This window comes from Cotesia typhae, unplaced genomic scaffold (assembly GCF_013202065.1).
Source record: "Cotesia typhae breed Kobodo isofemale line unplaced genomic scaffold, CoteBio_Ctyphae contig_48, whole genome shotgun sequence".
In the NCBI taxonomy this organism is placed as follows: domain Eukaryota; kingdom Metazoa; phylum Arthropoda; class Insecta; order Hymenoptera; family Braconidae; genus Cotesia; species Cotesia typhae.
This window is the reverse complement of record NW_027423756.1, coordinates 5,078,848-5,105,780: the sequence shown is the minus strand read 5'-3', so window position 1 is coordinate 5,105,780 and position 26,933 is coordinate 5,078,848. Positions and strand designations below refer to the sequence as shown.

The 26,933-nt window shown below is 32.8% G+C and overlaps 4 protein-coding genes across 6 annotated transcripts; 3 read left to right on the top strand and 1 right to left on the bottom strand.

Moving 5' to 3' along the window:
* Nucleotides 1-564: 564 nt before the first annotated feature.
* On the top strand, nucleotides 565-17,228 carry Mv (lysosomal-trafficking regulator mauve). Of its 2 annotated transcripts, XM_074245960.1 has the most exons (12): nucleotides 565-1,839; nucleotides 1,930-2,018; nucleotides 2,501-5,361; nucleotides 5,487-5,552; nucleotides 6,097-6,254; nucleotides 6,364-6,481; nucleotides 6,572-6,653; nucleotides 6,741-6,910; nucleotides 7,991-8,972; nucleotides 10,020-15,503; nucleotides 16,526-16,837; nucleotides 16,917-17,228. In XM_074245960.1, the coding sequence occupies exons 1-12, from the start codon at nucleotides 1,762-1,764 to the stop codon at nucleotides 17,116-17,118; spliced, it is 10,602 nt and encodes a 3,533-aa protein (XP_074102061.1). In that variant the 5' UTR covers nucleotides 565-1,761; the 3' UTR covers nucleotides 17,119-17,228. The 2 variants fall into 2 exon arrangements, with proteins under 2 accessions (XP_074102061.1, XP_074102060.1); XM_074245959.1 differs by having other exon boundaries at nucleotides 6,364-6,653.
* Nucleotides 17,229-17,567: 339 nt separating this feature from the next.
* LOC141529596 (ankyrin repeat domain-containing protein 49) lies at nucleotides 17,568-19,433 on the bottom strand. The gene is made up of 3 exons (XM_074246222.1): nucleotides 19,214-19,433; nucleotides 18,978-19,138; nucleotides 17,568-17,982 (listed from the first exon to the last, which is right to left on the bottom strand). Exons 1-3 carry the CDS (start codon nucleotides 19,356-19,358, stop codon nucleotides 17,647-17,649), a joined length of 642 nt encoding a protein of 213 aa, XP_074102323.1. The 5' UTR covers nucleotides 19,359-19,433; the 3' UTR covers nucleotides 17,568-17,646.
* A 320-nt stretch (nucleotides 19,434-19,753) lies between these two features.
* Nucleotides 19,754-21,473, top strand: Rsph9 (Radial spoke head protein 9). The gene is made up of 4 exons (XM_074246820.1): nucleotides 19,754-19,789; nucleotides 20,421-20,686; nucleotides 20,764-21,218; nucleotides 21,288-21,473. The coding sequence occupies exons 2-4, from the start codon at nucleotides 20,460-20,462 to the stop codon at nucleotides 21,446-21,448; spliced, it is 843 nt and encodes a 280-aa protein (XP_074102921.1). The 5' UTR covers nucleotides 19,754-19,789; nucleotides 20,421-20,459; the 3' UTR covers nucleotides 21,449-21,473.
* A 182-nt stretch (nucleotides 21,474-21,655) lies between these two features.
* Nucleotides 21,656-26,797, top strand: LOC141529988 (uncharacterized). 2 transcript variants are annotated; one of them, XM_074246809.1, is made up of 11 exons: nucleotides 21,726-21,987; nucleotides 22,672-22,784; nucleotides 22,859-23,010; nucleotides 23,361-23,424; nucleotides 23,516-23,796; nucleotides 23,907-24,715; nucleotides 24,897-25,193; nucleotides 25,291-25,349; nucleotides 25,569-25,732; nucleotides 25,805-25,967; nucleotides 26,043-26,797. In XM_074246809.1, exons 2-11 carry the CDS (start codon nucleotides 22,683-22,685, stop codon nucleotides 26,055-26,057), a joined length of 2,106 nt encoding a protein of 701 aa, XP_074102910.1. In that variant the 5' UTR covers nucleotides 21,726-21,987; nucleotides 22,672-22,682; the 3' UTR covers nucleotides 26,058-26,797. The 2 variants fall into 2 exon arrangements, 1 of the variants encoding a protein (XP_074102910.1); XR_012479689.1 differs by lacking the exons at nucleotides 25,291-25,349; nucleotides 26,043-26,797 and having other exon boundaries at nucleotides 21,656-21,987; nucleotides 25,805-25,945.
* Nucleotides 26,798-26,933: the final 136 nt, after the last annotated feature.

Below are 26,933 nucleotides of genomic sequence, written 5' to 3'. Positions count from 1 at the left end.
TTTTAGATATACTTACTTGCCGTCCTACAAAGGGATTGTTGTTGTCCAAGGAGGAACGGCGTCGCTCTTGGTGTAGTTGCGCCGGAAAGGAAAGTCTATTAGACTGCCTTCTGTCCGGCACAAGCGATCTTCTATTTCGCCGAAGATGAGCGGCATAATTACGCAGGTGTTTGGGCGTAAAATGCGCTAGCCCCGGATGCATATCACTCCAAAGAGTGTGCATCCGGGCCATATAGCCGCTCACCCCCGGCTCGCTACGTTGGTAGCACACCAAGAGATCGACTCTCAGTTCCTCCGTCCACTTAAAGTAAGTCCTTAAGGCGCCAGGGTCGTCATCTTTCATCGGGTCCGGCGTGCTCCTCCCACCTGATGAATGGTCCTCATCCGAAAAGGACCGGTTGTGGGGAGCACTTCTGAGTTGGTATCTTGTGGTAACTCAGTTATTTCCATGCAGTGGGTAGTTGGCCCACTGCACGGGCTACGTCGTTATTATTATTATTATATATATATATATATATATATATATATATATATATATTTGGGTCTTTTAACTTACTTATAGTGAAACTAAAAAAACTCTTTATTTATTGTATAATTTTAAGGAGATCCAAGTGAAGTTGTTATCAATGCAACAATTAAAAAAAAAATAAAAAAAATGTAAAAGTTCATAAACAATTTCAAATTGTTTTAGACGTGTGTACTACTGTACTGAGCACAAGTGTATCAATAACTGGTAAAATCATTGTAGGAATTTATATAATAATTGCGGATTGAATGTATATACAATAAAAACGATATCTACTTTGCTCACACTTGTCGTTATGATTATTATTCTCAGAAGAAAATATATAGTATGTAAGTTGTGTACGCTGAATAGATTATTGTTGAGTACTTTTTTTTGTTTCAAAGTGAAAATTTTTATTAGTATGTATGTCATTTACAATGTATGTTATAAAATAAATAAATACAAAAGTGATGATTTTTGTAAATAGAGATAATGTGAAATGTCAATTGATACAATCTATTGAAAAACATAACCACATTTAATATTGTTTATCAATAAAAAATAGTCGTTGATACTGTTAATAATATTTATTAATTCAATTATCAACCTTGATTTCATTAAAACGTTAATTTTCTCTCTGATAATTGTTGTCATGTAAATTGTCGTATGATTTAAATTTTTTTACAGTAATATTTTGCAAATAAATATGAGCCTATCATTATAGTCTTCCCAGCACTTGAGAGGCTTCTTAAATAAATAAATAATAATACGTAGTGTATTGATTAATTTACTCACTAATTTACGAGTTTGTAGCTGCGGTATAAGGCTTACGTTGAAAAGGAATAAAAATACGATACCAAGCTGTTATTATAATTATTATATAACTTGAAAATAAATAAGGATAAAGTACAAATCAAGTTTGGAAAGAGAGACAAGGAAGAATCAAAGAGTACATGTAAGCGCAAAGTACGGGGTGTTTCATTACTATAACTCGCGGTTTTATCTTTCACACAATCCCACAACGCAATCCGCGATCGTTGCACGAGTACACGCTGCTACTGCTGGCAAATATTTCTGCTAGTTAATAGTGTCAAATATTTTTTGGAAGATAATTTTTTTTATTTTTACATTAAAAAATTATACGTTTGTTGATATTTTTAATTTTTTTAATTAATCATAATGATCAATCGTTGAGTTAAAATTTAATTAAATCATTAAATGCCTAAGAAGGCCTTACACACTTGAGAATTGTAGAAATGACTTCACCAGGTTCTAATGATAAGCTGCAAATACTCTGGGATAATTTCATTCATGCTGAGCCGCTGAGTTATCAGGTATTTATGTAAACAATAACAATTGTTATTTTTATTTTTAAATCTATCATTAAAATTCTTTAGATTAAAAAAAATTTATTTATATTTCAGAAATCGTCGTGGTTGGATACATTTCTTGCTGAATTTTTAGCACAAGTTCACGATGGAGTAGATATTTCTACGATTACTTCTTCTTGGTGGTGAGTTTTATTTATAAAATTTCAAGAACTCATCGTAGCTTTTTAGATAGCACAGTAAATCTTTCATTAAAATAAATTACTGATAAAATTAAAAATAATAATAAATGACGAATTTAAATGAAAAGCTACAGAGCCAAGTATTGTTTGAATAAAGTATTTATGTAGGTATATATGTAGTTGTAAAACTTATAAAATATACATTAGTAGATACTGAATGTGTTTATTTAGCATTTGCGCGCGCGAATAGGGTGTGATAAGAATACAGACATGCCTCGGTGTAATTTTCCGTAGTACTGATATAGGACTCATTAAAAGTTAAATAAACTATTAATATTGTTATTGATGGAAATATAATTACTTTTTATTTTGATTACAATGAATGCTTTTTATTATTGTTATTTTAATTTGATAACTATGCTAAAATAATAGCCGTCGTTATTATTTTTTTCGCTTTATTGTTTTTTTAAAAATTTTTTTTTTAGTTCATTTGGTGGTAACGGTGACGACGGCGGAGTTTCTACGCTGATAGCCTGTGAATTGCTTTCCGATATAAATGAATTGTGTATGACAACTAAAAATGAGGGTGGAGATGAACTTGTTGAGCTGCGCAAATACTTGATTGAGGGACGCGGATGGCGGTGTTTGGCAGTTCTCGATTTACTTGGTGGTATTCGAGATCTTTCTTGTGGTCGACAACTGGTCGCCCTTTTTATTGCTCTGTACCCGGTCGTTGCTTCACACCATGAGCAATATCAGTTCGAGGATGCTGAGAAAAAGAAACCGGTGGAAGCAAATCGTGTTACTTGTTATAATCCATATATCAAATTAAATTTCAATGATGAAACTGTTGATCAATTGGATATTATATCTAAAATGAAAAAAAAAAATTATCAGAGAAAGTTTAATTATCATCACAATGTAAATAATGACGCAGAAATATCACGTAAAAAAATAAAAAAACACAATGCTATTGCAAATGGAAAAAGACGTGAATTGCGCACTGTTAAAAATTATAAATCAGATAATGGAAAAACTGAAACTAATTACACTGACTCAAGTACTAATGAGTCTGATTATGTACATGCGGATGATGATATTGATCAAACACGTTCTTTGATGTTTAAGATACGACTTAATCCGATGGATTTTGATTACTTTACGCATGTAATAAGAAGTGATGGAAAAATTGACGAGGATGATGACGACAATGACGACGACAATAAGATTGATAAAAAAGATATTGCGATAGGAGTAAAAAAAAAATTCAATAAATCATCTAATAAAAATAAAAAAAATGAAAAATATTTTATCGACGATCGGGTTAAAATTGTTTTAGCAACCAAGATCAGTAATTTAGAAATGAGCTTTCTTATTATGCAATTGCTGCAAAGTATAAAAAAAGATTATGAAAACACTTCTGTAGAGCAAGCTGTTGCTGTTAAAATAGTTAAATTTTCTCTGGATACTTTATGGTCACTGCAATTTGGTACTGATTCTGATAATTTAACTTCAATTGAATGTCTCAGATTGAAAGCAGCGACTTCAAGACTGATGTTGACCGGTTTGGAGCGAGTTTTTACTCTGGATGATCAGCTAATGACTGCTGTAATAAACAACGGGTTACTACCAATGACATTGAGACTATTAGAAGACAGTTGCAGTAGTAAATTAATTCTTTCAGCCAGCCCAGAAGAGGGTTCATTATTACAAGAGTGTATTTATGGAATGACATACGGTACTCTCGCGTTTCTTTATTACTTTATCAGTCAGCGAAAAAAAAGCTTGGATAAGCTAAATGACTTTTTAGAGTTATTCCAGCTATTTATTGAGAGCCAAGATGGTAAATTGATCGAGAAAACAATAGTGACAATATTAGATTTACCAAGTATTGATTCATCGAGGTCGTTGACTCGAGCGCAGAAAGTTATCGACATGATAGGCGTGCTGATAAACGGTCTCAAGCACATAAAACAGGAGCTCGCTTGCATAGGACAGCAGTCCAAGATCAGTCATAGCTCCAGTAACATTAAATCTAAGCATAATCGTCTTGCGGCAACTAATTCTATTCAATCTTATCATAATTACCATCATAATGATGTACTTGGAGTTGGATATTATCAGCCTACAATGGTCGCCAGTATATCCCATCAAGCATGTGGGTGTTCCATTTCATCCCTCTTTATTATTCTTATAAGATTACTGAAAGAATTTTCACGATTTGACTGTGATTTTCAAGTGAGGCTGCTAAAAATAATGAAAAACTCTGGTACATGCTGCTGTTTTCCTTTAAAAATATTACTCGTTAATATTATTAATTATCTTAAAAAACAACCGCATAATAAACATATTTACTCGTCATGCATCGCATTACTCGAGCGGTGTCTATTTAAAGAAAGTTACAATTTGTCATCAGCTGCCAGTGCTAATGATGGCAATGATTCGCACGATAATTGCAACATCTGCTGCAGTAAATCATCTGATTACTCGTGGGACTTTATCGAGCTGTATGGATCTCTATTATCGCCGGAAAATTCTCATTTATGCTGTATGACAATGGCACATTTAGTTAAAGTCACTCCGCATTTAGATTTATCAGTTAAATATGAAATGCTGGCAAAAGTATTTTACCCGACATTTTTAAAAGCAAAAAAAAATTATTGTAAATTTACTATTGACAGTAAATCAACGACGACTGTTGAATTTATCATCCAATCATGCCTATCAATTATTTCCAGTTTAATTGTGGACAATAGTTTGTGCGAAAAATTTATTCAGCTCAATGGATTAGAAGAGGCGCTGGAGCTATTGTCAATTGGCACATTTACAAAGTCCGTGTGCAATTTACTGCAGATATCTGTGATAATGGAAATTTTTAACTCTACAAAAGAAGATATTAAAGCCGAAGATACGGCAGAATTCACCGAGTATTCACCGCAAAAGTTTTTATTTGAAATACTCGAACATGAAACTCGCAGGATTCTCTGTGATATTGATGATATTAAAAAATTTAAACAGCAACAGTGTTCAACAGAAAAATCTACTGGTGATTTATTTTCTAATGACGATTATGAATTTAATAGAGAAAAAAAGACTGATGATAATATAGAAGAAATAAATAGTGTAGATAAAAATGAAACTGAAGAAATAAAAAATATGAACAAACAAGATGAATTATTGATAATGAGTTTTTATAAAGCTAGTGCAGTATGGCGTACAGCTGCCGGTGTAGCGCTTTATTGTCCTAAATTTCGTCAAGACTTTGCAACCCATCCTACTATTGTAGAGTCGTCATTAAATCTTCTTAAGATCCTCGTAGTTAGTATTGTCGAAGATCGCATTTTAGGTGAGTAAGTAGCAAACAATATCAACAGTAGTTGTGATTGTTGATCGCTTTTTATTAAAATTAAAATATTATAGTTATAGTATACCGGCTTTTAGTTAAAAATATAACGAACTTATCTTTTTCAGACGTAAACAAATGGGCCCACAAACTTGCCGAAACATTAATTACCTGTAACTTGACATCTGCATTATGTAAGTATTTTATATCCGCGTTAATTTGTTATGGAGTGTATGTTATGTTATATTGTTGTATGCTAGGTATATAGTAGAGTGTCAAAAATACCTTCAGATTATATGAATTAGTAGTTCAATGCAAAGCGCAATCAAGTATGTTGTTGAGGAGAGTACAGGCTTACAATGATTTAAATAGGTGTGTGTTATTACAGTAATACACCAATAAATCTAGCGGGCACAGCTGTGGATTAATGCGTATTTAATGCTTTGAGAGTAGCTGCTGCCAATCATTATTGTCGATGGGCTATGTAAAAATAATCAAACCAAGTGATAGCTGTTTAGTATCACACTTAGCATACTGCATAGAGTATGAATTTTTATAAACTCCAGTTTTCTTTAACATTCTTATCATCATTATTCATATAAATTAAATCTATCATTTGTAGTTGCTCTTGTTATGTTATATCATTATTTTATTTTATTTTTGTTATCATAATATTATTATGTATTTATCTATTACAAAAAAATTATTAATTTAATTTTAAAATGGTTTGCGGTTTAGATAATAATTGTGACATAATAAACGTGCTCAAAAAGACACTGATAAATGCCGGAGTCAAATTTGGAAAAGGAATTGCCGTTTTGGTGGAAATATTTCTCAAAATCGCTATGCTTAAACCTTGCCGAGAACAAATTGCATTACAGCCTGGTCAACTCAGAGTAAGTTTTATTTTTTTATTCATCAATTTATTATGATTTATTATGTATATTTTATAAATAATAATAATAATAATAATAATAATAATGATAAATTTTGTTTCTCGAGAAGCTACCGACAATGATATCCGATTGCTCATCATCGGTACCAGATTACGGCGCTGACGAAAGCAGTGCAGGTGAATATGTCACTGCTGATGATGGATATGAAGCAGATATTGAAATTCCAAGTAAGAGTTCCAGAGATGAAGATAGTAGTAATCAGCAAAATAATTTACCCAAGGAGACAAATTCTTTGAGATCTATTTTTGATTCTCGAGGTGGACATATCACCACCAATATTACTGCTCATCCAGCATTGTGCTCATTAGCAGTTGACCTACTGATCCAGTTTAGTGAACAGTAAGCCCGATTTAATTATTTTCCTTTTTTATCATCGTATTGTTATTGATAAATATAAAAATATATATTAATACGCTTCATTTGCAGAGGATTGGATACTGAGAGATGCATTATTGTGAGTCAAGGACTTAGGAAGGTTGCGGTTACTTGTCGAGAAAGCGTATCAAATTGCGCTGCACTTGCAGGATCCGGGGTCATTGCCAAATTATTAAACGGATTTAGACAAATTTTAATAAGCAAACATCCTCAACATGAAGGTAACGATCATTCAATCTATAAAGTTATTTATTTTGTTTAAATAATTATTAATTTCCATTTTTTATCGCATCTAAAATCATAAAATAATACATAAAAAAAATCACATGTAGTTGGAGTTAATGAAAAAAAACAATCATGTTATTGTTATTATTGCGACGTTTCGACTTTTTATTGAGTCTTCATCGGGCTCTGAAAAATACATACATAAATTCATAAATACAATTTATAATAGAATTTTTTTCCCTTATTAAATTTTATTTATTATATTGTTCGTTTAATTGCCCGGAATAAAAAAAAATATTGAGACAAAGAAAAAAGTATTGGATTGAATAGAAAACCAATACTTTTCAATACTTTTTTCCTTGTATCAATATTTTTTTTAAATCAAGGTGTATATTTATAAAATTTTTTACATTTACTAATATAATTTCAATGTTATATAAATTTTACGAATTTGAAAATTACAACTATGGACATATGTATGCACGGACTGCAGGTAATGTTTCGCTGTAAACCGGAAAAAATGTCCGCTATTTTCAATATTAGCTTAAAATAGTTCAATAAATAACATATTAAAACGGCAGACGCCGTTTTTACTTTTTTCATACCTGACTCACCTGAAAGACCCCAAATCTACTTCGGCCGGGCTTAGCTAGTACCCATTGCTTGATTATTGGGTATAGGAGTCTCACTGGTTGAAATTTCAGATACCGTAAAAAATGTGTTGTCAGATTTAAACTGGTTCTTAGACAATTACGAAATTTATTTTGATTTGTGACGTTATCAATTCTTTTCATATATTCGTTTAATTATTTACAAAAAATAGAATGTGTTCTCGGATAAACAATTTTTCTCATACATTATTTGCTTGAGTTCTTTCATGTATTAGTTATGTTAAAATTTTATAGCTGGTTATAATAATTTTAATAGAGCACAATAGAATTAAAATTGTATTTATGAATTTATGTATGCATTTTTCAGAGCCTGATAAAGACTCAATAAATTTGTCGCAATACCTGTGATTTTTTTTTTTTTTTTTTTTTGTATTATAATTATTAATATTGTACGAATTTTTTCAGATTTACAACAAGCGATACTTCAAGTTTTTACATTATTAGCCACTCAATCAATATCTCCAGACGAATTATTACTCTATTTTTCGTTGTTTAAAATTCAATCTCCACCTATGTTATCTCTCTTACAACCACTTCATCGATTAGTTATAAATCTACAACCCCAGCCAAATTTTATTCTATCTTTTCCGCTTGTTTCAACACCTAACCATTGCAAACAAAGCCCACGAGTAAAAGAAGAATGCAAAAATATCGAAAAAGTATCGAATACTGTCCACAATTATCGTGAGAAACATTTATCTGCGGGCGTTTACAGTCCGTGGTCAGTTCACGCTACATGTTTACCTATTGGCTCAGAATTATTGTGGTCTGTGTGGTTGCAAGGATGCTCGGTTTCGATGTGGACACGAGTGGAACGGGGAGTGCTATTGGGCTCAAGATTAACAACAGCTAAAACTTCTCCTATAAATTTGTTTAATTCTGAAAGTGATAGTCTATCTGAATGGGGAACCGCTATTTTATCGGATAACAATTTTTGGAGCCGTGAAATTTCTGCAGAATCAATATCTCAACCGCCACCACTAACTACGATCGTTCATTTGATGTCTATTGGTTTTGAATCACTGATACTGGAAACTTGGCTGGATTTGCGATCGGATAAATTAATCGTTCGCTTGAGTCGACCTCATGAGAAAAGCAATACTGTTATTTCCGAAACCTCTATCAGTGGACTGTTACCTTCAGGACGCTGGCATCACTTGGCAATTAATTTCAAAGACACTGTGCTGAATCGAAAATGCGCAGTAGTACAAGTCACTATTTGGGTAGATGGCTGGCGCGAAGCTATTGTTGAACTGCCGTTTGACGGTTTATTGGTACGAAAACCAGCTACAACTACTTGCGTTATGCTTGGTCAATCTGCTGTTGTCAGCAGTGGTAATGAAACTACCGGTGGAGCTTGGTACTTAGGAAATCTCATGTTATTTAGGTAAAATTAAAGTTATCTCTAATTAATGGATCGTTTTGGTTCTGGCGCTAGAAAAAAAAAATATTCATTATTTTTTTACACAGAAACTATCAGAGATATCAGTATAAAATTTATTCAGCACATTCACTCTTGAATAACATAAAAAATATCTAATTATTTTTTTTTTTTTTTTATATTTTTTATATTTATTTATTTATTATTTATTGATTGACTGTGGGACAAAGTCTCCTAATAGCCAGAAGGAATACATAGTATAGTATAATATAATACAGAGAGTGATATATTCAAAAAATATATATAAATTTTTTGTAAGAACAAAGTAATATAATTTTGTAGGAATTTTATAGTATTTTTAGTAATTTTGTTGTAATTTTACAGAAATAATATAATAACGTAAGAACATTAATATAAATTTTCTAAATAAAACAAAATCTCTCTCACATATGAATAAACAACGGATGAATAGAGCTCCTCCAAAACATTAGTATGTCGCTGATATACATGATAACTTGATGACGGCTCATTTGAAACACAAAAACCAAAATTATTTACCTTCAATATTTAAGTAGTTATTGCATTAACTGCGGAGATTAATATTTATTGAAAATAACAAAATGACGGCGATTAAAAAAAAAAAATTAAATTAATCTTTTTTTAGTTTTTAGTCCTAAAAAAAATAGTAAAAATCTAAATTTTGATTTGTTTGTAGCTAATGCAATAGCTACTACTTTGTAAAATATGTGGTTTAAATTTCATTAAGATCGGGTCAGTGATTCTGAAGATATCATGTACGTCAACCAGAAAAACATTGTTCTGAGATGAATGCATTAAAAGTTTTTTTAATTAAAAAAAAATTCTTCCACTCTTAAAATTCACATAAATATCGTAAAATAATATAGATCCAGTGGTTCGATCACTTAGAAATTTTAACACAATACTTTCGAAAAATGTAAAAAAAAAAAAAAATTTCCAAAATTACAAACCAGGATGATCCATTAATTGATTTTAAATCATTAACTAATACATTTTTTATTTTTTTGATTACAGGTATCCAGTTTTTACAAAAGAACGAGCTTTATACTTGACAAGCCTTGGACCTAATTATACAAATATCGCAGATTGTATATTAAACTCCATAAAACCAGATTTCGCGTCACTAATTGCGTCTGGCTCAACAAATGAAGTACGTCAAGTGAAATTCAAGAGTGGGAAATTTGACGTAAACCGAAGAAAATCATACGGAGGAACTTATCTCCGACGTGTTGTTGAAACTAAAATAGTCTCTATAGACTCCGAGATTGATTGGAATTCCGTGATGAATGATGATACAACTCACTCATCACAATTGAGTGAATTGCAGGACAATATATTATTATCCTACGAAGCAAAATGTCCGAATACTGTAAATTTATATCCCCAAGCAATAACTAATCCAAGCGCTGTGGTGAGAAATCTTTTGCCAGGACAACCTCCACCCGGATTTCGAGTGGTCTCTGCTCCTGAGCATAGAGTCTCGCAGCAACCGCCTCTATCAATTACTGTAATTACTCCAACTAATCAACTTGAGCGTCAGCAGTACCGAGGATTTATATCTTCAGCAAGTTTGATTGGTGGAATACCGATATTTTTATATTTATTTGCACGAATCGTCGAACTCGAATCTTCTGAAGAAGAGCAAGCACTTGCACTGTCAATAGTTATTAATTTAGCCCGAAGCGACTCTGAACTTCTAAGTCAGTATAATTCAGAGGGCGGTCAGTCATTAATCATGCGTGTGTTAGAGTCACCAAGATGTAAAGCTGGAAAATATTTACTCAAAGCTATTTTAGATTCTGCATGCAGTAGTCTGATAATTGTAAAAGACATTGCTAATGGAAACAATCTTACAATTCTGCAAAGCTCCGAAGCTGTTATTGTAGATCCGGAGTTGATAAAAGAGTCATTGAGTGTTTGGAAGACCTGGGTCAAGCACGACACCTTCAATATGTTTTTACACGCTCTATTGGTGTTACTGAGAGACCAACATGGTCAAAGAGAATTCAACGCAACTCAATTGAATAGAGAAGCTATTGTCGAAACTATTTTATTCGTTTGCAAGCAGCATTTCATGTACGAAGATTTAAATACCCTCTGGGACACCACAACTGGTAATTCAATAGTGGAATTAATTAGAGCGCTCATGGGTGCTCCTCCGGAATTTTCTCACCTAGTTGCCATCATGGACTATCTCATACTAGTTCATCAGGCGTCAGACACTTATGTCACACACTCACGACACAATATGTACTTTTTATTGCCGCCGTTGGTGATAGAAGAACCCAACACTGTGAGCAAATTAAAGTCTGCTGTTTTGAACCATTTACCAACGACTGCCAATACAACGACAACAAGTTCATCAGACGAATCTAATCATCCTCCGCTTGAAGTGACTAAATTGAATAAGGCGCTGATAAATGTCCAACTTCAAAGAGACAGAGCCTTAAAACGTCAGGAAAAACGTAGTATTAGTAGCAACAATTCGCATAATAATAGTAATAATACCAGAGAAACGAGTGCAGGGGAAGATTCAGGTATAGCTGCAAGCGACGGTTCAAATAATCACTTAGGAAATGACAATAGTCCATCTGGAAAAACAGACGAAAAACGTGTTTGTCAGGGACTAGTCACCGAAGGACTTTTGTTACTCCTAAGAGATGCTCTGCGTGTTCTACCCGATTGTCACATAGAATCTGTCGTAAAACACGTCATTCGAGCCGAGTTGCTTTTAATTTTACTGAATAATCCAGATACCAGAGTTAGAACCGCAGTTGTTAAAGTGATTCAAATTTATCTGCAGCGAGCGGACGATGAAGAAATAAATAAATTTATAAAGCAAAAATATTTCTTCCACTTGGCTAATCAAATTACACTTTACCCCAGCAATAACAATGAGTCTTTATCATCTTCGTTGGAATGTCTGGCGCTAAGAGGTCCTACAACATTAGCAGCCATCCCGCCTTTACTAGCGATGCTTACCAGGATACCGATCACCGGATCAAATATTACTAGACCAATAATAAATTTAATTGTTGATATGATCAACAAAAATCCCTCCGCTCTGCGTACGCTTTTATCTGACCAGGGCTTGGCAGAATCATTGGCTCAGTCGCTCGTCGGAGGAGCACATAACTCATCAATTGGAGCATCGCCACCATTGCTTATCAATGACATTCACATTCTCTTAGTCAATATTGCCACAAAACTGCTAGACCAGCCGGGTAGTCATCACATGCCAGCAATATCAGACTTGCATTTGATATTAAACTATGTAGAGTTAAATGAAAGAGCTCAGTGTGGTGCAGATGCTCCTTGTGTGTCTGTAATTCGCAACGCTCAGGTAGTTTTGTTTGACGGTGAGCTGGATGTACTGATGCCAAAAGTCTCGTCTCTGCAATCGGGATTCAAGTTGCGCAGCGCGACTTCGTATTTAGCTTCTTCATCATATTTGACACACCACAGTGCTCTTACTACTTCCAGCGAACAGAGTGATCACGAGTCGCGTTCATCTAGTTATGGAAATGGAAGCGCTAGTGGTATCAATCTTTATGGATCACCAAACCGAGAGCCACGGAGAGGAGAAGTTAATGAACGTTTTCGAAGCATTCTTTTTAAAGCTATCGATTTTTTAATTGCTTCAGATTGCGCGCCGTCAACCAACGAGCTTGAATTGACTAAAAGGGTATACATTATACTTTTGTATGGATTGTCAAGCAGTTCTTTTGACAGGAAAAATAATTGGAGCGGTTCATGGTCAATGAGATCAATTTTACGGAAAAATGCTGCCAAAATGTTGATCTGGTTGTTGAGTCCGCATCAAAGTAACAGCACTCGTGTTTTTACTATCCGATCGTTGATGGAAGAGTCCAGAGGTCGTGAAATATTGTCCTCTATTCTTGATATTCACAGCAATGTTGAAAAAAAGTTATCTATATTCTTGTGGGATTTATTTGAGAGACGAACTGATATGCCGAGCTCGGATGCCAGAGTATGCACGGAATTTAAAGAAACTTTGGCTGTTTGGCATCCTGCATTATTAAATCCTAAAGGTACATCAACATCCCAAGAAAGATTGCACAATGAAGAACAAATAACTGCGATGCATCTTGAGTTTTCAAAAGATCGTGAAATTTGGTTGGAGAACAATCTGCTGGCGTTGCACCGAATAGGAAATAAATTTGATGCGCTGGCCAAACAATTGACTGAGAGCGCAATGGTAATCACCCGGTCCGTGATAGAAGAACAGAATCACGAGCGCAAGGCTCTGATGGAGAAGTTTAAGCACAGCCGGGGACTAGAAGCTCAGTCGATGGCTCGCTGGAGAGATTTAACTAAGCGGCTGACTCACGAACGCGCACCTTGGTACTTTCCTGAGTCATATCCAATTAATTGGGAGCTTGACCCTACGGAAGGACCGGCGCGAGTACGAATTCGAATGCAGAGATGTCATCTGAAAATTAAGAGAAAATTCTTTTTAAATGACCAGCAAACAGATCCTAGAAAAACTCCCAATGATGATCAAGCTCCTGAAGAAATAGACCAACCACTGTCGTATCTTTTTACAAACATGAGACGACAGGATTTGAATGCCACGGCTCTTATTGAGCGACTGCACACCAGCGAGAGAATTGGAAAAATGTGTCAAGTCCAAGTAGTAACTCCGCAAACAGAAATACCCGGCGAAGCTCTGATCGGTGAAACTTGCTTGTACTTTGTTCCAGACGATCCAAAAAAATCAGTTTATTCTCAAGATACAGCTCTGCTAGGAGCTGGCTGCAGTGGTCTCGATCTCGCAATGGCTGGAGGTACAGCCTGGAAATTAAAAGACATCAAAGAGTTGCATAGAAGACGCTACCAGCTCCAAGAACGAGCGATTGAATTTTTTTTAACTACTGGAAGAACTTTGTTGTTAGCTTTTAACTCTTCTAAGGAACGGGATGAGTTTGTCAGTCAATTATTAAACTGCAATCTACCGCAACGAGTTCCTGGGGATGATTTGAACGAAGCTTTAGCTGCTTGGCGGAACGGCTATCTCACAAACTGGGAGTACATCACGTGCTTGAACAAACTCGCTGGAAGATCTTACAATGATTTGATGCAATACCCGGTGTTTCCTTTCATATTAGCTGATTACACCAGCAGCAAAATAGATCTTACTAATCCAAATATTTACAGAAACTTGAAGCGTCCAATGGCTGTCCAGGACAAGAAAAACGAGCAGCACTATATAAATAATTACAACTACTTGAAGCAAGCTCTTGCAGAAGATCAAAATTTGATCGCGTTGAACCAACAGCCTTATCATTATGGCTCTCATTACAGCAACTCGGGTACTGTTCTTCATTTTTTGGTCCGACTTCCGCCGTTTACCAGCATGTTTTTAAATTACCAGGATAACAATTTCGATATACCCGACCGAACGTTCCACGCACTGGCAACTACATGGAGATTAACGAGTTGCGATTCAACTACTGACGTCAAAGAATTAATCCCAGAGTTTTTTTATCTGCCAGAATTTTTCTTAAATTCAGAAAATTTTAATTTTGGAGTGCGACAAAACGGATGCAGAGTTGGAGATGTTGAACTGCCGAGCTGGTGCAACAATGACGCTAGATTGTTTATACTAGTACATCGAGCTGCGCTGGAATCTGACATAGTTCGTGAGAATGTGTGTTATTGGATCGATCTGGTGTTTGGTTTCCGGCAAACTGGAAGGCCTGCTGTAGAAGCGATTAATGTCTTTCACCCGGCAACATACTACGGATTCAACGTCGACGCAATATCTGATCCAGACGAGAGAACCGCTTGGGAAACTATGGTCAGAACTTACGGACAAACTCCAGCTCAACTTTTCACAGCCGCTCATCCATTGCCTTGCAATGTTATGCTTAACTCGTCAAATTCTTTGGCTTACAATACAATTCCACCGGTTATTGAAGGAGTCGCGGGTATTAAATGGGGCAATTATGTCGGAGCCCCGGGGAACGAACCTGTTCTATGCTGGAAGCACAAGCATCGTGTACCGATGGTGTCACTCATTCCCCTTACTACGGGAGAAGTTTTCGGGTTGCCGGTATGTACTTCTTTGCTCATTGGATATAACAACGAGAAAGGGGGTAACATGGTCAACAGCACGACAGTATCAGGAGCAGCTCTCGCTTCTTGGGACAACAATGATGGTATCATTAGGCTAAAATCAAAGAAAGAACAGCCTCCTAAGCCGCTGATGAAATCTTCTGGATTTGATCCGATAACTGTGTTAGGTTCTGCTGCTGATTGCGGGCAACTTTGGATCGGTTACATGTCAGGAAAAATTATGGTCTACTCGTACACCATCGAAGCTAGTGGAAAAATAAAATTCGAGTCGCCAACAGCTCCAGCTTCTGTTCTCTTGGCTCACAGATGTGCAATAACTGTAATTGTTTTGTCTGGAGCTTTTAGTATTGCTGTCTCGGGTGACGTCAAAGGTGTCATTGTCATTTGGGATCTAAATAGGTACGTCAATATAATTTAATATAGTTTATAACAATAATTATTTGTATATCAGGAATGTGGACACGATAGGATCATAATAACAAATTACATTATTATTTCTGCGACGTTCCGGTCATTTATTAGATCTTCATTAGCAACAAAATAACATAACAATTGATATAATTACAATATTTACCATAATACAATGGTAAAGTGTTGTGTTTATACTTTATTTCTGTAATAATACGAATAATTAATAAATCTATCAATTTTTTTTATTTTATGACAATTTATATGACAAACGCAACTGTGCAATGTACTATAGTGATTGTTATAATTCGTATTATGGTAAATATTGTAATTATATCAACTGTTATGTTATTTTGTTAGTTATTAACATGTCGCGTTACAGATGCCATAAGGGCGTATAGTAAAAATTCTGTTTTTTTTTTTAAGTCCAAAAAAATTTTTAGTTTGAAGAAAAATTTTTTTTTGTATTTCTCGATGTTTCAAATAAAAATAAGTTAATTCTCAAAAAAAAAATTTTTTTTGAGAATCAACGTATTTTTATATGAAACGAGCAGAAATGCAAAGAATAATTTTTCTCCAAACTAAAAATTTTTTTTGAACTTGGAAAAAAAATAGAATTTTTATTATACGCCCTTATGGCATCCGAGGTGGGTCCCGGGATCCATACAGGCGTATACAATTTTTTTTTACATTTCTACATATTTCGAACAAAACTACGTCGATTCCCAACAAAAAAAAATTTTTTATACGCCCTCATGGCTTTTCACTGGGACTTTTTGCCGGTATACGCCCTTATAGCATCTGGAACGCCAAATGTAATTTTCAGATGCCTGAAAAAAGTCTAATAAATGACCGAAACGTCGCAGAAATAATAATGTAATTTGTCATTATGATCCTATCTTGTCTACATTCCTGAAATACAAACAATTATTGATAATTATGGAAGATAATATTAACAACATAATTTATAACTTTGAGTAATTGAGTAAAAAATAATTGAAATTAACTTACAGTTTGTCATACGTGAGATCTATAGTGTGTCATGACATTTATACGGTAAACAATATATCAATAAGCGATACTCTTGGAGACATTGCAGTTGTCTGTCAATTAACAGCGCCAAAACGACAATTAACATTGCCGATATCTTCAACGGATCAGAATAATTTTGAACACCAGTCCCAGTTGAAAGTATTTACAATAAATGCTAAATCTGTTGGCACGGTTTTATCCAGAAGAAGGATAACTGCGTTATGTTACAGCAACGCTCCAGAAGGCGTTTCTGTGAATGTAATAGCCACTGGGCTTGATAATGGAGTAATAAGGTAGTTATTATTTAGTATTATTATTATATATAAAAATGTCTAATATAATCTAATATAATGATTTACGATTACGTTCTAGATTATGGAGTAGCTGGGATTTGAGACTAATCCGTGAAATAGTAAATGGCGGAACAGACTGCGGGGCTATAATAGCAATAGCATGGGCACACGATCAACATCATCTTTATGCAGCGACTGAAAATTCAACAGTTTTAATTTGGGAAGGCTTACGACGACTTAACAGTGGCACACCCAAATTCGTAAATTTAACTTCGCTTTGATTTGATAAAGCAGGCATAATAATAAACGGCTCTAATTAAATATTTAGATACTTAATAATGTATTTTGAGTAATCAAATATTAGGATTTTATAAATTTCTCAAATATGTGATATACTGAAAGTTATTATCATTTACTCCAAATTGCCATAATATTAATTAATATTATATATCTACGTAATTACGTTTTTATGCTATTATTGAAAAATTTATATTATATACCGTAGTATTATTCGATATTTATATATATATATATATATATATATATATATATATATATATATATATATATATATATATATATATATATATATATATATATATATATATATTTGAATTATGTATGTATTTTTATACTCTATTGTCATAAAATTAATGATTCATAATATTTTCATACTGCATTATCAGAAAAATACCGTAAACCAAAGTACCGATGAACAAATGAGTAATAATTAATTTGCATAATTATTGTATTTTTATGTATTCTCTATAAACAATTCCTTATTGATTATGTATAAAATTAAATTTATATTAAATTTCACGTAAACACGGTTCTATTATTTCAAACATTGGATAGTACTTTCCAGTTCTAGTAGCTACCATTTGAGCAGTATCACCACTGGAATTAACTAACTCAGGATTTGTGTCCGGATGGAGAAGCAGTAACTGAAGAGCTGGAGAATTGTGTGAACTAGCACATACCAAGTGCAAAGGAGTCTGATTACCGTTGCTCAGAGCATTGATATTAGCTCCGTTTGCAATTAAAAGTGTAATACTCTCAATATTATTCCAATGACAAGCTGAATGTAAGGGTTCCCATCCGTCAATTGTTTTGGCATCAATCTTAGCTCCTCTCTTCAACAAAACCTATTTTTAAAAATGTATCTATTAGAATTGATTACATGGATTTATTTTTTTAATTAAAATAACTTTTACAAGACATAGAAGGTAACTGACATTAGAATTTTTTTAAAAATTTTTTAGTAATGAAATGTGGGTTAATGCACCAGTTTTTAAAAAATTTTAAAGATTTTTTTAGCCAGGTTAAAACAAAAAAAATACATTAAGAATGGTAAGAAAATTTTCAATCAGTCGCCATTTTTTTTTAAATGAAAATTTTTAAAATTCCGTTTGTGCGACAATAACTGTTTACTTACTGATTAAAAAGCAATATGGATTTTTATTTTCAGATGATCCGTTTTTGAGTTATCGAACCGACCATGGAGGGGGAAATTTTTTCTAGTGCTCTACGAGATTGTCAATAACTTTGTAATAATTAAATGTTTTTTAATAAAAATTTAGGGTAATAATCTTTAATGTACTCTTAATAAAATAAAAAAAATCTGATCCTCAAATTCCTTTATTTTTCCTGTGAAAAAATTCCCGAAAATCACCTCTTTTTTTAGATTGTCATAATGGTGTTCCACCTTAAGTATTTAAGTTTAACAAAATCCATTAAAAATTGTTTTTAATAAGTTAATAATTTTTTTATAACAATACAAAAAAAGAAAACCTTAATTGGCCAATAATTAGTGCATTTACCCTATTATAAAAAAAAAAAAATTGAATAAAAAAATTCCACATGTGAAAATTAAAGTCACTTGACAATTTTTTAATTATTTTTAACAAATAAATTTGTTCCAAAAAATTGCATTTGTAGTTTTTTTTAATTTTTAAATGTCAATTTTCTTTGTAAATTTTTTTTGCCATAATTTATTTGTTACAAAAACTCTTAAAATTATTAACTATCTGCTAAGTTAATTTTCATGGAAATTTTTTAAAGCATTTTTTATTGCAATTGATTTGTTATAAAAATTTTAAGAATTGAAAGTTGTCAGCTGACTATAGAATCATATTTTTACCTCAATTATTTTTGTGTGATCCGCATAACAAGCTCTATGAAGTGGAGTATAACCATCTTTATCAGTAGCATGAACCAATTCTGGATTTTTATCTAAAAGAATCGTAACTCGTTCAATGTTGCCATTTTCTGCAGCTTTCAAAATAGCTCTGGCTTCAGGATCTGCTTAATAATAAAAAAACTATTATTAGATACTTTTTTTATTGATATTTATCAAGCCTGATAAATGTTTCTGACCTTCAGGGTTTCGTTGGGTTTCAATTCCGGTGTTGTCATCGTCCCAAGCGCTTACTTGCATCCGCTCACCTTGAGATGAGCTTAAAATTTTATCTCGAATCGCCTCGAGATCTTGAATCTGATCGTTCTCTTCATCAGATGACATTTTATTTTAAATTATTAAAAATACCACTGACAGTAATGCTCACATGTAAGTATCACAACAACCCAATAATAAAGCATGTAAAATGTAAATATTTTTATTGATAACTAGCCAATAGTTTTATAATCTAGCTGCTAGATGGCAGCTCCTACATCGCTTAGTCCCGAACCCTGAACCGAATGAGAATAACTGAAAAATGTATAAATTTGCGATGAGCTTTTATCAACAAAAATGATCACAAAAACTTTCTCTGTTGAAATACACTTTTAATCAAAACTATTATATAATTATTGACTTAATAGTATCAAGGTCAAATTCTTGAGAATAAATTTTCATTGGACTCGTAAATTCTAATTTCCAGAATTTTTGGCATAACACCAAAGTTAGATTATTTAAATATTATCTTCCAGCTGATTTTTCAACTACAACAAATTGTTTGTTAAGTATTTTCTTTGATTGTTTTTTTATTTTTCTAATGAGATTTTTATGACATTAAAGTTAGCAGTTATTTTTAAATTTTATTTAACAAAAAAATTAGTTCCAAAAAATGATTTTTAAAAAAATTGGATTTTTAATTTTCTAAAATTTCTAAATGTCAATTTTTTTTCCTAATTTTTTTTTGCCATAATTTATTTGATAAAAAAGAATTATAAAAATTATTAAATATCTGCTAAATTTATTTTCATAGATTTTTTCTCCACGATTTATTCCAGATTTATTCCAGTAAAGTTATAAAAAAATTTCTAATGTCAGTCAGCTTCAGTGTCATCATTAATTTGTTATAAAAATTCCAAAAATTGAATGACACTGAAGTTAGCAGACGCCTAAAAATTTTTGATTTTTTTTATTAATTAAATTACAACTAAAAAGATATTTCTAAAAAATTGCACTTATAGCTTTTCAAGTTTTTTACATGTAAATTTTTTTTTTTTAATTGTATAATTAAAATTGTTTTAATAAAAAATTTCTAAAAATTTTGAAATATCGGCTAACTTCATTTTCATAAAATTGACAGATGTCTGCTAATTTCAGTATCATAATCAATTAGTAATAAATACTTCGCAGATTTTGAAATTAAATTTATATAAATTACAATTGTAACAAATGGAATATAACAAGCTATCGGAAAGTATCGACACTGTTGGATATTCTGGAGTATGTATTGGAACTGAAAGATCCCAGCTTCTGAAGAACTCGCTTCTACTTCTTGGAAAAGAAAACAATTTTGATAAAATTTATTACTGGGGAAGAATAAACGGCATAGAGCGTGACTATTATATTGCATATGGCCACGGTAAAGATTATTTAAGAAACCAAACATATTATTACAGGTAAAATTTAACAGTCATCCTCTTAAAATAAAAAATTCAGACATGATTCACTACCTATGATTCAATCTTTTGTTTAGTTTTAATTGTTTGGACTGGTTACTGCTTCCGAAAGCAACAAAAACTGACAAAGTTATATCAAGTTTGCTGACGAATTATTTCCAAGGTGATCCATCCGTAAAGACATCCGCTCAAGTTCCGGATTTTTCTTTGTCCGATGAAGAAACGTCGAAATCGATTGAAAACGGTGTAACGTCGTGCGAAATCAAAGAAGAGGACCGACTGAGCGCTACAGTGGATTTAATAAACAATGACTCAATTATTATTCCACGCGGTAGCTGGATAAAGCATCCAAGCGGTGATGTGGGAAAAAATGCGGCCTTCACTGGTCTAAATTTGAACGAATGTCTCGAACTTAAATCATATCTACATGCGAGATTGCCTCTGAGAAAATCGGATATGAATTTAATCAAAAAACAAGACTACAATTGCGCTCTAGATTTTCTCGATTCAATTGACATAGATTTGTCAAAAGGTAAATGCATTTATTAATAAATCAATATGAATAGACTACTGATTAATGTTTGCTTGTTTATTTATTTAGAGTGTTGGAGCTTACAGCTGCATTTGAAAGACAATTTAATAATAATAAGAAATTTATATTGGCCTGGAATGACATTTTATCATAAAATAAATTCATCAGAGTACGGATCAATTTATGTTGGCGATGGAATAAAAAATAAGTGCCTTGCATTCATGATCTAGCACACAAGGAATAAATTGATTGTTTTAAAAATAAATACAATAGAATAAAAACTCGATGAATTATGACATGATTGGAAAGCTCCAGATCTTATATTCGAAGCAGCTGTTGATATACTTTGGTGTTGGAACAGTCACATGATGTTAAATAACGAGATCGAGGCATGATCAAAATAGAATCGATCAGTAAATAGATCAAGCCAAGCGGAAAAAAGGCGGAGCATAGTCTCAATAGTTTTTCCTCTTGTTGGTTTCTTCTTTCTCCTCTCGATCCCCAGCAGCCCCAGAGCCAGTGAAAGCTGCAAGGGTTTATTGTCTTTGGCATCAGAGCTGGCTTATCGTGTGACACCGTTTTTTTCATAGTACAGAACGACCAGTGTGAAGCGCCACTAAAGTTAAACCCCCGTTGTAATTCATCAGTTTAATATCCTGTTTCGTTTAGTGCTTAACTCTCATCAAAAGATCCTACGACACGTCAATGATCAATTTCATTTATTTTATTATCTTTTGTACTTTCGATGTCGATTGTCAAAATTAAATTGGCAAGTATACTTATATGTATATACTAACATCTATATATATATATATATATATATATATATATATATATATATATATATATATATATATATATATATATATATATATATATATATATATATATATATATATATATATATATATTTTTTCATCTTTTTTTTAATTAGATTCTCCCAGCATCTCGGCTATCCAAAACTAACTAGCTGTTATTTATTTAAAAGTACCAACGCGACGATTTACAATAAAAAGACCAATATTTTTTTTTTACATTACCAAAATAGTGCTTTGAGATTTAGGACGCGCGCATAGTCCACGTGTTATTATTATTAATTCATTTATACGTCCAATTATTGATAATGCCCAAAAAATATCACTTACTTAGAGTGATTAATTTAATCTAAGGTCGATGATCTTGTTACATAATCTAATTTAAGAAGATGGCTGCAGGTGTTCGCGGATACATTATTTAATTAATTATAAATACTTGTCCTTAAATTACTTAATTATTTTTTCAATAATTTACGTGACGTAACACTGACTGAATGTTAAATTTAATTGAGCTATTTTAATTGACAGTTTCGAGGTAATCAAAGAATAGAACTGAAAAAAATACCTTACGTAATTATTTTAATTAAATTTTTTTAATATCATACAAATAATTAATTTAATTATAATTATATTTTTAGAAAGCGTGAAAATGTCGATCATCGACATCAAATTTTCGAAATTTGATAATACTCCTTGGGGTTTCCGGCTGGCCGGTGGAAGTGACTTTCCTCAGCCGTTGACAGTCATCAGAGTGAGTCACAACAGTAATTAAATATTTCTTTGACTAACTTTCTTTGAATAATTTATGTATATATTTTTTTTTAGGTCGTCGAAGGAAGTTTAGCAGAATGTATGGGTCTTAAGCTTGGAGATGTAGTCGTAAGACTAAATGATCGTCCGGTTGCGAGTTTAACTCACGGTCAGGCTCATGAGGCACTTATGCTTGCTGGTAATAATTTTACATTGGGTGTCAGCAGGTAAATTTAGTAATTATTGTTATTATTATTATTATTATTATTATTATTATTATACCGTTAGATAGCTCAATAATATCCTCTAACTATAATTAATCAATAAGATGATTGTATATAACCGAGGGAGTCCTTATTGTATTTATTGCTTGTTGGCATTTGCGTACCTTGAATTGATGCATGACCTCGACCGTATATCTCGCATCGTGAGCCAATAAAACATGTGCCAATAATTAGTTTTTATAAAGGGCTCGTAGACGAGTAATCTCGAGCATTTTGCTTGGATCATTGTCAGTGAATGAATGATTACAGCTATTTATTTGTTTACTTTTATTTTAAATTGTTACATGCGACAGAAAACACGAAGCTACTGAAGTTGTTGAGAATCTTCAGTCAGATACCGTACCCTATCGAATACCAGTGAGTTTTTTTTTTTTTTTAATGTTTTTTTAAATGTAAAATATAGTTAACTAATTTATTAATTGATTAATTTTTTTTTTTTTATACAAAGCTTGAAGATTTGAAACCCTTAGAAGTTATTCCGCTAGAAGATCCGTGGGAGATAGTAAATAAAAAATTAAGCCAAGAAGAAAAAGAAGAACAGGGCGATAAAGTGACCGATGAGGAGGAGGCTAACAAAGAATTAGAAGAATTGGAACAATCGGTAGCTGAAAAACCCGTTGACGCCAACAGCGAAGTGGTACCAAATAAAAATTTAACTGACGAGGAAATTGCTGAATTGATTGTTGAAGAAGAAGAGTTATTGGACGTGGGTGATCAAGGAGTGCTAGGGTAAGTTTTAGTTTAATTTTAAAAATGTTTTTTATTATAAAATAATTTGTATATAATATACAAAAGTAATTAGTGTTGGATATATATGATGTACCTCTGATATTTATCAGAGTTAATTTCAAGAAATTACGTCCTCGTGCGCCCCTGCTAAAAGAATCTAAAGTTCTCGAAGAACTCCAGACGATTGCACTTGAAGAGCCACCACGTGTAAAAGAGCTGAAGCACAAGTCGACTTTTTTGCAAAAACCAGAGCGGCCTATACCGACCAAAAAAAGTCAAATTGAAGAGGTGGTGGTCGATCAAAGTGAATGCTACAGAGTTGTTATTAAAAAACAGCCTAAAAAGAGCGTCACTGAACGACTGTTGGAGAAAGGTCTGCTGGATAAGGCGTCAGCGGAAGCTCTTAGGTCGGCGCCGTCTAAATCTCCGACGCTAGATCAGTCATCACAACAAAAAATAACTTCTTCGGAGGAAGAGAAAACTCACCATGTCGAGTCGAGCGAGAATGAAATCCGAAGGGAGGAGGAGTGTCAATTGTCTAAGTCGCGTGAAAATCTCAATGAAGAAGAGTCTTGCGCAGAAATTAGTAACGAGAAAGCTGAATCCGTTGACAAAATTGAAGATCACACTGAAAGATTATCCACAAAGCAGTGTGAAACGCCGGATATTAAAGTGCAAACACCTGAACCGATTGTTGAGCCTATCGTTTTTGACCGTGAAAAAGTTAAGGAACTGGTCTCTACTGAAATCAGCCTTGAGAAACAGCTTGAGAATGTTCAGAATCAACTTCTGGCGTTGAAACAATTACCCGCTGAAATAGAAAATCATCTTAAAGTTGTGTCTGAGCAATTATACAAAATAATGGAACTCAGTGGCGTTAAAAACGGCAGTCAGACGGATTCACGGCGTAGCTCGTCAGGTAGATGATGATAGTGGTGATTGTGTGATCCGTATGTGTGGATTATTTGTGTGGAAGTTTATTATTATTTTTGCATTCATTATTTTTCATTCCCGCACGGATTTCATCCCGATATTTTTATTTTTTATTTTAGTAATTTTTTTTATTTATGATATATAATAATTAATTAAATATTACGTAGATCAGGAGTGCAAAGCGGAACCTGAGAAGCGTGAAGAGGAGAGAGCTGAAACTCCAGAGAGCTGTCACGAGGAAGAAACTCATTCAGAGGCTGATAAAAACGACACATCTATCGACGAAACAGTGTCAACAATGAGTAACAAAGCGCCTTCCATTAGTATTGAGGAGGAAATCGAGCCTCCAGAAACTAAAGAATTGGAAGTTACTATAAAGAGCGAAGACAGAAGAGTCAAAAAATGCATCGCTTCATATGAGACTCGGGTGTTTCGATCCACGCCAAGCCCAGCACCTTCCTATGGTGGGTACAATTTTATAAATAATTTTTTTTATTTTATAAAAGATAAATTAATAAATTTTTTTTTAATTAAAAAAAAAAATTATAAAATAAATTTTAGGGAGTTATGAAGCCGACTCAAATTTATCGCCTAGAGATCAAGTAATACAAGAACTAAAGGTATTGGGAACGAGATTGCGTATTGTCTTCTTTGTAATACTCGTGATCCCTCTTACAAAATGAAATTCTTTCTGTACTTTACAGCATGAACAATCTTCATGGAAAGATAATAGATTATTTATTGAATGCAAATGCTATTTTTCGTCTCCTTAAAGACAGTACATGTTTCGAATAATGTAATTGAATTATTAACTAATAAAAATTTCCATATTCTCACAGCAACGAGGCGGAAGAAAACGTTCAAAGGATCTCTGGCCCCAGGCTAAGCAATTAGAGCTCACTTACGGACGACGATGGAGATGTCCAAATGATTTCTTTAATGATGAAATGATAGCTGAAGTTTTATCGGGACAAGCAGAAGTAATTCGTGGTCGTGCTATGGGGTAAGATTATATTTTTAAATAAAATTATTTATTCATTTATTTTTGAATTAAATTTTTCAATTATTTAAACAGAGTTAATTTTAAAAAATACGAGAAATCATGGCTGCCAAACTATGACCACTTGATGAATTCAAGCGTTTATAAAATGCTGCACAAGATGGAACGAGAACCCAGAACAGGAATTCCAGCCCGACCACCAAAAGTTGTCGCAGCTGAAGATATCATTGAAAGAGTGGTACGCTATACTTATATTTAAATTTTATGTTGTTTTATTTTTTTCTTTAATGACTTGATTTTATTTTTTTATTAGAATACACCGGCTTAATCATCTCTGCCAACGGGAATATCCAGCTGGTGATTTGAAGAAAACAATCATTGATTCATATTAAAATAAATCATTTTCAAATTGTGCATTCATTGATTTTTCTTATATTATTTAAAAAAGTTATTAATATAAAAATAATTATAATACTATTAATACGTGAAGTGAGTGAGTAAAGAGTAAATTTATTCTATTACTAGAATATGTCAAGTTTTGTTTTTAAAGCTGCTATTCTGTCAATAAAATTACAAAACGCTTGTATTTATACCTATTTAATAATTTAATCATCCTCAGAGAAAAACCTGTAACCGTATGAGTCAATCTTAATCAATCATACAATTGTGAAAGTTAATTTTAATATTATATACTTAATTCTGGACATGTCTTGAAGGGATACGTGAGGATGTTATTAACAAATGTACTTAGATAAAATACTGAGCAAGTACATATTAGATATGAAGAGAATATGGATTTTATCAGCGAAAACATTATACCCATAAGTTCGTTGAGTCACACGTTTGTGCTGCGAATCATATTGTCTGGAACCGCAGCGGGACAGCGAGCGGGTAAATGTGTGACGTCGATCCTGAACAATTTACTCCAAGAATTCGCTTGGCATGATTCACAAACTAGTTTGTTATTCACATTCGAGATCGTTATGCAGGTATACACACTATTTTGATAGACATAAGGGATAGGTTGGGCATGTTCCATCCTCCCATTATATTTAGTACCAATAAACCGCATCCTTGATAGTAATTTATTATTATTATTATTATTATTATTATTATTATTATTATTATTTTTTTTTTATTTTTTTTTTTTTTAATAACAAAGAATTTTGCAGCGATGGACAAATGTATTTATAATTCTAGCTTT

Bases quoted from the DNA above. Each gene is read 5' to 3' on its own strand.
- Mv (XM_074245959.1), top strand. From the start codon at position 1,762: ATGACTTCACCAGGTTCTAATGATAAGCTGCAAATACTCTGGGATAAT. The intron at 5,362-5,486 runs GTGAGTAAGTAG...TATCTTTTTCAG, and splicing joins TGTCGAAGATCGCATTTTAG to ACGTAAACAAATGGGCCCAC. The intron at 6,911-7,990 runs GTAACGATCATT...GAATTTTTTCAG, and splicing joins CAAACATCCTCAACATGAAG to ATTTACAACAAGCGATACTT.
- LOC141529596 (XM_074246222.1), bottom strand. From the start codon at position 19,358: ATGTCATCTGATGAAGAGAACGATCAGATTCAAGATCTCGAGGCGATT. The intron at 19,139-19,213 runs GTCAGAAACATT...ATTATTAAGCAG, and splicing joins AACCCAACGAAACCCTGAAG to ATCCTGAAGCCAGAGCTATT. The intron at 17,983-18,977 runs GTAAAAATATGA...TTTTAAAAATAG, and splicing joins ATCACACAAAAATAATTGAG to GTTTTGTTGAAGAGAGGAGC.
- Rsph9 (XM_074246820.1), top strand. From the start codon at position 20,460: ATGGAATATAACAAGCTATCGGAAAGTATCGACACTGTTGGATATTCT. The intron at 20,687-20,763 runs GTAAAATTTAAC...TCTTTTGTTTAG, and splicing joins AACCAAACATATTATTACAG to TTTTAATTGTTTGGACTGGT. The intron at 21,219-21,287 runs GTAAATGCATTT...TTATTTATTTAG, and splicing joins TGACATAGATTTGTCAAAAG to AGTGTTGGAGCTTACAGCTG.
- LOC141529988 (XM_074246809.1), top strand. From the start codon at position 22,683: ATGTCGATCATCGACATCAAATTTTCGAAATTTGATAATACTCCTTGG. The intron at 25,194-25,290 runs GTGGGTACAATT...AATAAATTTTAG, and splicing joins AAGCCCAGCACCTTCCTATG to GGAGTTATGAAGCCGACTCA. The intron at 25,350-25,568 runs GTATTGGGAACG...ATATTCTCACAG, and splicing joins AAGTAATACAAGAACTAAAG to CAACGAGGCGGAAGAAAACG.